Source organism: Atta colombica, unplaced genomic scaffold, assembly GCF_001594045.1.
Source record: "Atta colombica isolate Treedump-2 unplaced genomic scaffold, Acol1.0 scaffold88, whole genome shotgun sequence".
Taxonomy (NCBI): domain Eukaryota; kingdom Metazoa; phylum Arthropoda; class Insecta; order Hymenoptera; family Formicidae; genus Atta; species Atta colombica.
In genome coordinates, this window is record NW_017259581.1 from 1323469 (window position 1) to 1334092 (window position 10624).

The 10624-nt window shown below is 40.9% G+C and overlaps 1 protein-coding gene across 1 annotated transcript in view; it reads right to left on the minus strand.

Annotated features, from left to right (window-relative positions):
- Nucleotides 1-2268: 2268 nt before the first annotated feature.
- The window catches only part of LOC108693161, a 16917-nt gene continuing 8561 nt past the window's right edge, over nucleotides 2269-10624 (minus strand). Inside the window, exons 2-17 of the mRNA XM_018201946.1 lie at nucleotides 10017-10237; nucleotides 9482-9716; nucleotides 8389-8498; nucleotides 8181-8297; nucleotides 8000-8071; nucleotides 7676-7870; nucleotides 7416-7591; nucleotides 7272-7345; nucleotides 7066-7195; nucleotides 6774-6995; nucleotides 6179-6409; nucleotides 5949-6005; nucleotides 3984-4303; nucleotides 3074-3320; nucleotides 2607-2999; nucleotides 2269-2470 (exon numbers count right to left, since the gene is read on the minus strand). Of these exons, the coding sequence (XP_018057435.1) occupies nucleotides 2410-2470; nucleotides 2607-2999; nucleotides 3074-3320; nucleotides 3984-4303; nucleotides 5949-6005; nucleotides 6179-6409; nucleotides 6774-6995; nucleotides 7066-7195; nucleotides 7272-7345; nucleotides 7416-7591; nucleotides 7676-7870; nucleotides 8000-8071; nucleotides 8181-8297; nucleotides 8389-8498; nucleotides 9482-9716; nucleotides 10017-10088 (2712 nt within the window). The 5' untranslated portion in view covers nucleotides 10089-10237 and the 3' untranslated portion in view covers nucleotides 2269-2409. The remainder of the gene's footprint in view (nucleotides 2471-2606; nucleotides 3000-3073; nucleotides 3321-3983; nucleotides 4304-5948; nucleotides 6006-6178; nucleotides 6410-6773; nucleotides 6996-7065; nucleotides 7196-7271; nucleotides 7346-7415; nucleotides 7592-7675; nucleotides 7871-7999; nucleotides 8072-8180; nucleotides 8298-8388; nucleotides 8499-9481; nucleotides 9717-10016; nucleotides 10238-10624) is intronic.

Here is a 10624-nt window from a genome sequence, read left to right on the forward strand (position 1 = left end):
GTAACGTTTTTTTGATTTGCTCCATGGCTCCTCCGCTGCTTAGAATTCGCGTTTTCTCCAGCATCCGAGTTCTCTCGTCTTCCGTGTCTTCCCAAAGATTTGACTACAGCGCACTTTTATCTCGGCTCGTACAATAAAATTACGCGGGCGAATCGAAAAGTAATTCGTTACCGCTATGACGCGAACGAAATCGTACGGTAGTAAGTATGTATATCATTATTAATTTTCTTATATCTCAATCACGGGACATGTGTTACTCTAGTCTTATTATCGGCTAACCTATCGTAAGAACTTTACGATACTTAAGTTGAGCTGCTGAATTAACAGTACGATCGTCGTGAATACTTTTTAGAGTCCTTATGATTACACTCGCGTGTCCAGACCGTCGTACACGGCTCGTTGCGCTTAAATAATTCGTCAATGCAGGGTACTTCACTTTTATTTTTGTTTTATACTCGCTATTGCACGTAAAAAATAAATGCAAATAATACTTTCTTAAATCGAAGAACTTTCAAGATGAATTCAAGTCATCTAGAGATTCGATATTCAGTCATTAGAAAAACTATCACGCATTAGAACCGTCACGTATTCTTTTTGTTTCACGTTCGTTCGTTTCCATCTTTTCGTGTAAAGTACAGGAATTAGGCGATCGTTCTTCGTTTCTGTCAGTTAAATTATCCTTTCCTCTCGTTGAGAAAAAACGAGAGTTTGGCCGTCAGAATCGTCGTAAAGTTCGTGAGTGAAGAGACAAACATGTCGTCGTTAATGTTAATAATTATTATATCATTTTAATCTTAAAACTATAACACGAAAAGACATCGATAAAATACAGATAAGAGCACAATTGTATTTAAGTAGCCTCTCCTTCGATCTTTTAGCATCAGATCGGAGATCCTGGGGCAGTAACAGAATCAGAGATCCGATAGCAACGGGCATTCCGACATCAATATCATTTAGATCCGCGCGAATATTTTTTATTCTTTTTTTTTTTATCATTAATTCGCAACTCGCTCAAGCGAGGCTCAACGAGTAAAACGCCATAAAATCACCGTAATCGCCATCGATTAATCAACTCGACGCGATTACGACAAATGGCGAACTATGGTATATAACATGAAATAGACACTTAAGATATATCAGGTCACGATAATTTGTCAATAATTAATATCGAACGCTCGTAAGACACTGCGTATAAGACACGCTAACTCTAGGCGATAAATCTAATAAGTAAGACGGAGACGTGCACTTTTAAATAATGTATACGCGCCGCGTATTGGGATACAAAATGTATCTCGGGAGTAAACAAGATACTTTAAAAATAATTGCGATGTTATCAGAGGATAACATCGTCAATCGCGAAGTTTGGTGAATTGGAGAACGACTTACGTCTTTAAGGGCGAAATCGCGTTCTGTAACGTAGACTTCGGGAATATCGGAACGTAAAGTTTCGCGAGGTGTGACTCGCGGAAAAGTGAGTATCTGGGAAAAGCGCGACCATGGAGAGCGGCCAAATGGCTCAAGTTTGGCTAGCACTCTACGAGCGTGCGTTTGCACGTGATACGAACTGAGCATAACGAGTTCCCAATCCGCGCACTCGAATTTATTTTATTACTTTTGCTCGGCAAACACACGTCACCGTTGAAACTTTTACTCAACACAGAGAGAGAGAGAGAAAGAACACGATCTATCGCTACTTATCACATCTTCTAGGTTGCTAGTCTACATTAATCTACGTTTATCTACGAACAACATTGGAGACTGCACTCTAATTTTTAAACAATAACGCCCAATCCCTTTCCTTCACAAATAATTCTTGTGCATTTTTTTTCAATATTACTCACGTATACCGACGATGGTATAAACAGTACAGATTAAATAACTCTAGTAATCGGAAAGGATAAAAGAGTCAAGGACTCTAAGTCCTTGATTATGCATCAAGATTTAATCAGAATCCATCACTGATTCTAATAATCTCGAGCAAACGAATCTGATCGTTAGGCCATACGTATAATATAAGTACAGTTACTCGATGCAATGTTAAAGACGTCGATGCTCGTTTTTCGTCTCGCGATATACATATTTTCGCGTTATCGATTCTATTGAACGAACTGTCGCAATCTTTGTCATTGCACGCAACATCATGATTACCGACGCAATATCGTGAAAATCCGTTTGCAGCATTTGAATAGTATCAGTAGTCGTGTGACTGCAAGCGCACTCGTCTTATTAAATCCTTCCGCGTAAGTTTGTTCTCAAAAAAATGCTTTGTGTCTTTGCTTAATTAAGGAAGCGATCGAAGCTTCGTCGCGCAAGGGTCTGGACACGCGAGATCAGTAAAGTGGATTAAAGTGGAAATCGAATTTGTGAATGTTGTAAATGTAAAATGCAAGATTTAATATCAACGACAAATTACAAGTAACCTAAAGTCGCATAAGTTTTTACATAGGGTGCATCCACTCTACAGTTTTCCCTGAAACAGACAGTGAGCGCTCCGTACGAATAAGAACATTATTACGAGGTTATTACTTGAGTACGGTGAGAGAAACTTTTGGAAGCGATCGTCGCGACAGCAAGCGTAAGCGGTTTAGGTCGGGTCAGGTACTTACTCGTCCTCCCACGGGCATACTTCGTTAACATTATTGTCACGCTTCTCCCGAGGCTCTGCCTGCGCCGTCGCCGCCGCCGCCGCCGCCGCCGCTGCCATCGCCGCCGCCGGTCGATCCTCCTGTTGGGCGTCCGGTTCCCAGACAGGTACGACCTGCGCTTCCTCGGGCAGCATCTCGGTCGTCGCCGGTTCCTCGGCCACCGGTGACACGTCCGTCCCGGTGTCGGCCCGCGAGTCCTCGCCTTTTGTTTTCTCCTCACCGACGATCTCTCCCGCATCCTTTGCCGTGCAGCTTTCGCTCGCATCCTCGTCGACGTTCTCCATCGTGGAATTGTCACTTGGTAGATCGCCTACGATCGCGCTGATGCTGATCAAGGGCGCCTTCGCGCTCGTCCTGAGAACAGGAACGGGATTTCGTTTCTCGATCGTAGTCGAAATACCGTCCGGATATATCTCATAATAACTTACTTAGGACTCGACTGGCTCTCCTTGACGACGACGGCTTCCGCGACAGTTTCCTCCTCGGGTACGATCTTCTCCAGAGATGATCTCTCTTCCACCTTTTCGACCACCGCGTGGGAGTACTCGAATGACTGTTGGGGCGACGGATAATTACAGGATGACACGGATATACGACCTATCTCGGCCAGCCTGATACGACCGCTCGCTGAGCAGGTAGAATAATTTCGCGTTATCGGGCCTGAAGTCGATGTACCTGAGTGTTTTGAAAACAGAAAAGGAGACGATATTTAAAGATAAACTTTACTTTTCATGTCTTCTTTTTTATTGAGTGTGTTCAGCAAACACAACGTTGAATGAGCACTGTTATTGGTATATATTTTTCTAGATTTATCTTATGGATTTAAAGGTCTGTGGTTGGTGATTTGCTTCAAAGACTTCGACATTCGAAGCTTCGAAATTTTGATATTTCAATCTTTGAAATTTCAAAGAATGAAAAATTATACAATTATTATTAATTATTATTAATTCGTTTTACTATTAATTTTATTTATTTAATTAATTAATAATTTTATACAATTATCAATTTAATATAATTAATCGTAAAACGAATATAATTTCATAAAATAAATAAATAATTTCATAAATAAATTTTCCATATACAAGTAGGTTAGAATATATTACGAATATATTTTTATTCTTTTTAATTGCACAAATATATTTTTCGAAATGTCGAAGGCATCTTAAACTTGGAAGAAGTTCAAATTATTAACTTCGAAGATTTGAATTCTTTTAAAGTTTCCAATCTTCGAAGTTGTTAAAAGCAACATTCCTTAAATCAACTCCAAACACTGGCAACAATTACTGAGTCGTTATGTTCACTGAACGCATCCAATGAATTGTTCAGTTGTATACCGACCTATGCTACCGCTATGCTGCAAACTACACGACTTCCGCAACCGTTCGGAGACGTCCGCGATAGCAAGGCTGACATCCGACGACGAGCTGCACGAGTCCAACTGTGCCGAATTCTTCCGGGAGACACGCGCCTCGACGGAATGTGCGGTCATCCCGTGACCGCCACTGTCCCACACGTGTCGGGCCTGATCAGCTGACACTGTCTTTCCAGAGGACACGGTGTCTCCCGTTGTCCCATGCTCCGTGCTCGGACCCGGCACGGCCTCCCACGGGCACACGTCGTCCATAGGGCGAACTGCCACTTCCGTCGCGCCAGCATCCCTGACAACAGGAACTTTATTATATTTAGTTTTCACCGTTTGCTTTCGGCAGAAGGTACCACGCGCTTCGTGTGCGTGTTTCGTGTGTTCTGCGTATATATGTATGTGTCTTTTATCAACGTCAGTCGATTACATGCATGCGACTCCATTCAACGACTAGGGAAAATGTAAGTCTTTATATATACATATAAATATTATAAGAATCTCCCGGAATTATTCTCGCTTAAAAAGTAGCGATGCAAAAACGAATAATTCCGGGGCGTCTCGCAGGAGACTTTGGGCGATTTATTTTGTCATGGGATCGTTTCAATCCTCAGAATCCTTGTCGCGCATTCGAGTAGTCGCAGGGTTTTAACATTGGATAAACATTTACACGAAAAGAATGGTTTTGCTGAAGTATCTAAAAATTTAATTAAATGCAAATCTGAAAATAATTTTGTTTGGATGGTCAAAATAACGTGGCACGCTTACATTGCAAATTACTAGCGTGTTAAAACTGTTTGCAACATTGTAATTAACGTTTAAGCGTTCTACATAATTATTTTGATGGAACAACAAAATTATTTTCAGATCAGTATTTAGCTAAATTTTTAGATTTGTAGACTTCAGTAAAAACGTTTTTTTCTATGCATCGAACATCAGAAAATGTAAATCATAAAAAAAATTTTATAACGTGAAAAGAGTTGGTACATACTTTCCTTGCTGTGCAAATAATGTGCTCGACAAGTATCGTACGTACAGGTAATGTGTTACATAAAATATTACAGAGATATATGAGTACAGAGGTATAGTAAGCTTGATACGGACGACACAATATCGACATCAAGACAATTATACAGAGTGTCTCAAAATACGATAACTAGTCAATAAGAATTGTTTTTCCTTTGTTTTTTTTTATTTGATATTAAAAGAGAATATAATATGATTCAGAAGTGAGTTTTTGAGACACTCCACGTAGGATAGTATTTGATAATATTCAGAAACACTGAAATTTATCAAGGAACGGGCATATTGTCATACAATACTATTATCAATGATACACGCTTTACACACATTTTGGTGAGTTTTTCATAAAATGATTTCTTTGAGAGTGCGAAAATTTTCAAACACACCGAGATAGGAGGGTCTGCCAAAATCTGATACGAAGATATAGTGGAGCGCACGGTGCAACGGAGCGCGTTAATAACTCATACTATGCTCCCTTCGTGTATCTCGGACCGGACTCGTTATTGCTCGATCGTTATTTTAAAATACGCGAGAGCTGGCACGTGTTACGGGAACACGAAAGGAATGCGAGTAACAAGTCTCTTCTGTGTAGAGACTTACTCTAATAAGAGTCTGAACAGAAGAAAGCCACTTTTAATTGATCCGCCATACTTTAATAATTCCTAAGAGAAAGAGAGAGGGGGGGGGGGAAGGAGAAATACATAAAAAAAAGATAAGACAGAATGAGAAAGAAAAAGAAATAGTAAATGTAGGTCTCCCTTTCTCTCTTTTTAAAATTATTATTTTACATATAAAACTACGGCTCGTATCCAGACTGTTATTAAATAGAGGGTCTCTTATAGTTCTGTATGCGTTCCGCGCGCGCCGTCCGCTCCTACACTTAATTGAGAAAACCGTGGTATGTATCGGGGGTGACTTACTGAATACTACGTGGACTAGGCCTCGAAGGTATCTTTACGAGTCGTGGTAGATCTCCCCTGAAAATACGACGCGCACGAATAAGCCTATCATCGGCCATGTCCACCCGATATCGCGCGTATGGATAACATGCTAAAAGCGCAAGAATAGCCGTATTTCGCCGGACAACATAGGACAGATATATGGTACTCTCTCGGGAATCACTCTCTGGATCCTCCCAACTCCCGCATACCTGTATGGAATGTCGGTGAGATTCGACTGGCTGTGGGAGTGCGGAACACGCGGCGCGGAACTGACGTCACGGACGCCGCACACCGCGAGCTCGTGGGCGCTTCCAGATAGACTCCGGTCGCTTCCTCTTCGTCTGCCGCCACTACCTATATTAGCGTGCTGCAAAGTGCTAGACGTTGGTGTCGAAGTGGAGGAAACTTTCTTCTTTGCTTGGCCACCGAAGCCGAAAAATCTGGAAAAAACAAACAAGGCGCTTCGATGCGTGTATTTTGGGACTAAGGCCCACTTTACAACTACAATTATTTACATCATGCTTACGCAATTGTGAACTTATTATAATACGATATGTACACGTATACGGAAAGATTTTGTTGAATAATCTAAAAGTTTAGCTAGATCTGAAAATAATTTTGTTGGATTATAAAAATAACGTAGGAACGTCAAGCATGATGAGCAATGTAAAAAGTTTTGACATTTTAATGATTAATTTGAGCATCTTACAAAATTATTTTGATGGCCTGACAATTTTAGATTCAGCTAAATTCTTAGATATTTCAGCAAGACCATCTTTTCGTATAATTCGATGAGAGGCTCACCTCTTCTTCTGCAAAGGTTGCACGCCGGCAGCTAAGAGATTACGATATTGATCGGAACGAATAAATCTAGGGTAGCAGTCCTTCTTTAGCAGTAGCGTATATACATGCTCCGCGGCGGAATCAAATGTAAATCTGCTTGGATTTTTCATTTCCTGATGAATCCTCTCCATCGTTTTCCCGTCTATATTGATTTCGCACGGAGCTCCAGGTGCCAGGAATTCTCTGCGTGAATTTCCGAAACGTTACGAATAGATTATTTTTTACAGATCGAAATAGCGTAACATACACGTACCTAAAAATTTCGTTGACTTTGTCAGGTATTTGTGCTTGAAAACTATGCCTGAGATCTTTGACCGCCAGCCAAAATCTTATATTCTCGTGGCTGTACTCCTTTCTTAAATAATTTGTGAATTCTTGTAAACCTGTTGCGGCAGAATAGTGCTTGTGAGTTTGCTAGCGGAATGAACTATGTTCTATTAATGCGATCGAAAAGTTTACCTGTAGGATCAGACATAAGTTCTTCCATCGACAGCCCCCATCGTTTAACACGTTTTTCTGTAGGAACGTCCACTCTAGACATATAAAATATATTATCAAATTTGTCGCGTTCCATAGATAAGGTATCCGATTTTCATTACTTACAAGCTATTATTCAATTGCCAAAACGTATGATCGTCGGTGATCCATGGATTGGAAGGTTGCGGTTGTACGAACATTGGATCGTATTCCACGTACGTTTCGAAATATGATTTCAAATTTTCGATCGCAGTCGAAACTTTTATCCTCGTGCGTATCAAACTGTTCCGTAGAAGGGCCACCTATTAAAATTATATACGGGTATATATAAATCGGAGATTTAAAAGAGTGGGAATGCCAATCCCCCGATATAGATTGGCACTCACCTCACGTTGCAGATCGGTGAGAGTGCGTTTACGTGACGGAGGTCGTGGAAGTCCAGGACGAAAACGAGTGGATACGGGCACGACTTCCAGGCTACTCAGACAACCAGGTGGTGGCCGATATACTCTCCAAAATGCTCGTTCCTGCGAATCGCTCACAATCTTGTCACCTTTCTTGCGCTCCTTAGATAAGCGTACCTGAACCCACACAATCAGCAGCATTTCAAGGAGTCACGTGCTCGAATATGCGGAATTGATATTTACATGGGACAATACTTGCGATATACTATTGAAAATTAAATGCGATAATAACGAATAGTTATTCACCTGTTCTTCCGCTTGTAATTGTATTATGTCCCACTTGTTCTGCAAGTTCTTACGCAGGCTATTCAAAGCTTCCTAAAGAGATAGTACGGTTTTCTTTTACGTTATAGGTTTCTTTAGGAAAGAAAGTCTTTAAATAAATTTTTTCGACGCGTTTTCGCGTTAGCGACGTGATTTTACATACGATCTCATAATCCTCAAGAGCGTGACGTTGTTTGTTCCTCAGAGTTCGTTTAGCCAGATAGATCGCGTACTCCACGTTGTCGGGGGTTCTATGTTGCCACGGCCAATAATAGGGTGTCTACGCGTATCAATTTTTTGTATGAAAATTAAAAAGATTTTGGATAAATTGGAAATTTTACTCTTTCATTACTTTCGAATATACGACTCACCTGAAACCTATATAGAGAGCTATCGTCCTTAACAGTAAGTGTCTTGGAGTCATTCACCGGGAAGAAGTAGCCATACTGGCATAGTTGATTAGCAATATGGACCGCCTCTACTGTCAAACACAATAATGCATCTTGATATCTGAAGAAATGCTTATATCGACAGAAGTGTCTCTAAGGATCGCTTAGTGTTGCTTAGGGTCGTGCAGATCACTCAAACGATGCCACATTGCTCTGTGTCGTATTTTGGTTGTCTGTTCTTACAGTTTTTCTAACGGACGTATACGTCGAGAAATGCCCATAATAAATTTTAGTTTTTGTTATTTTTAGGAAATTGATTGTATGTTGCTTTTGATGATCTTTCTTCGAAGAGGACATCAGCTCGCTCTCCTTTTCTTTTTTTCCTTTCTCCCTCTTTCCCTCTCTCTCTCTCTCTCTCTCTCTCTCTCTCTCTCTCTCTCTCTCCAAGATGATTAATAACGAATGATTAATTTGACTTTTTTAGCTAATTAAACTATAATATATAAATATCCACTGTATTTTTATAAATATTATCCGCGAACTTCTCAGAGTTACGAAAACATTTATTCTCTAAATGCATTTGACACGAATTACGCTCGCTTCGCGACGGAACAGGAGTGTAATTTACGGTCTTCATTTGCACGAGGGGAGAAAAAAACTGAACGAAATCCAGAAAATAAAATCCGCGAGAATATTTACCGTTGCTCAGCTGTAAATTCGCGAGTTCTCCTCGTCATTAATCTCATATCTTTTCAATAACCGTACATAATTCATATTCGACTTGAATGAAAAAGGATATTCTGTGTAGTGTGACGTGTTAGTATGTAATCGATACTCTTTAAAGGCACCAAAGCGAAAAGTATCAATGCAAATGGATACTGCGAAGCGAAACTATATCGATAGTATTCATTAGCATCCTCAGGCAGAGCGTTATGGTTGCGCGTGTTGGGAGGAGGACATCGAGCCGAGTCGAACTGAGCGAATGAGCGAGCGAGCGAGCGAGCGAGGGAACAGAATGGCAGAATGGCACAGCAGCGGAGAGCAGCCGATCAGTAGTAGACATACGAGCCCGTACCTGATTCTTCGATGGCAAGCCGCTCCATCAGCCACTCGATGAGGTCGTAACCTGCAACACGCAGGCAGCCTACTGTAGTGTCCTGGCCGTGATGGCCGCTTACGCTTACTCCACAACGCAGGTACCGATGGCACTCACCCATGAACGCTGAAGGTATCGAGGTGAGAAATTGTTTTTGGCTGCGCACGGGTACCCCGCTCTCAGGGTCTTGCATCTCCCGCACCAGCCCCTCCATCTGCACCAGAGATTAACGCGACGAAACGATTATTATTAGAGTTCATTAGAGACGTTTAGTCATTGGATGTACTCAGCAAAAAGAAAAGTAGCTTTGCAACTTTACTGTTGTAAAATTCTTTAATATGATTAGATTTAATTTACTCTTAGTTCTTCAATGGATCTAAATGTATAAATCAATCATTAAAGAATTATACAACAGTTGCAAAACTGCTTCTTCTGTTGAATGCGACTATTACGTTTGTAATAACGCCGCGATTGGCGATTGGAAATGATTTATTCGCGCGGGAAAAGAATGTACCTTGTCGAAGGCGTAAGGCCTGTGAACGCGTGGCTCCTTCTCTTTTTGTTGTTGATTGCTAGAGGCCTCCATCGCGATCGAGGCGGCCCTCTGCGTCGCTGGCAGGAGCGATGTCGATATCGATGGCGGAGGGGGCTGGGGAGCTGGGCCGGAGACGGGTCTACCCGAACTCCATGGGGCTCTGGCCCCATCCCATCACTCCAGTCACCCCCGCACGCCCACTGAAACATCCCGTAAGTTCCGTCCTTTTTACCTTCTTCATCACCTCATTTCAAATACAGACATAACGGAGTAGAGACACACAAATGAATTACAAACTAAATTGGTAAAAAAACATTTTTATTCCAATAACGCGTACAAAGATATAATGACGTAAAGTGAGAAATTTTGTTTTAAAAGTCTTGATTTTTAAGTGAAATTTTCACGCTTTCTACTTTGTTCTTTGAAGAAAAGCTGTACATAATTTTAAACGCTTGTGTCTCTATCTTTCCATTTAATTATTCATGCTTCTCGTTTACGCATATACAAGACTCCCTCGTTTGTGCGTACACAATTAAACTGCAAAAAAATTCTACAAATAAAATCATATATGTATATATATATATATA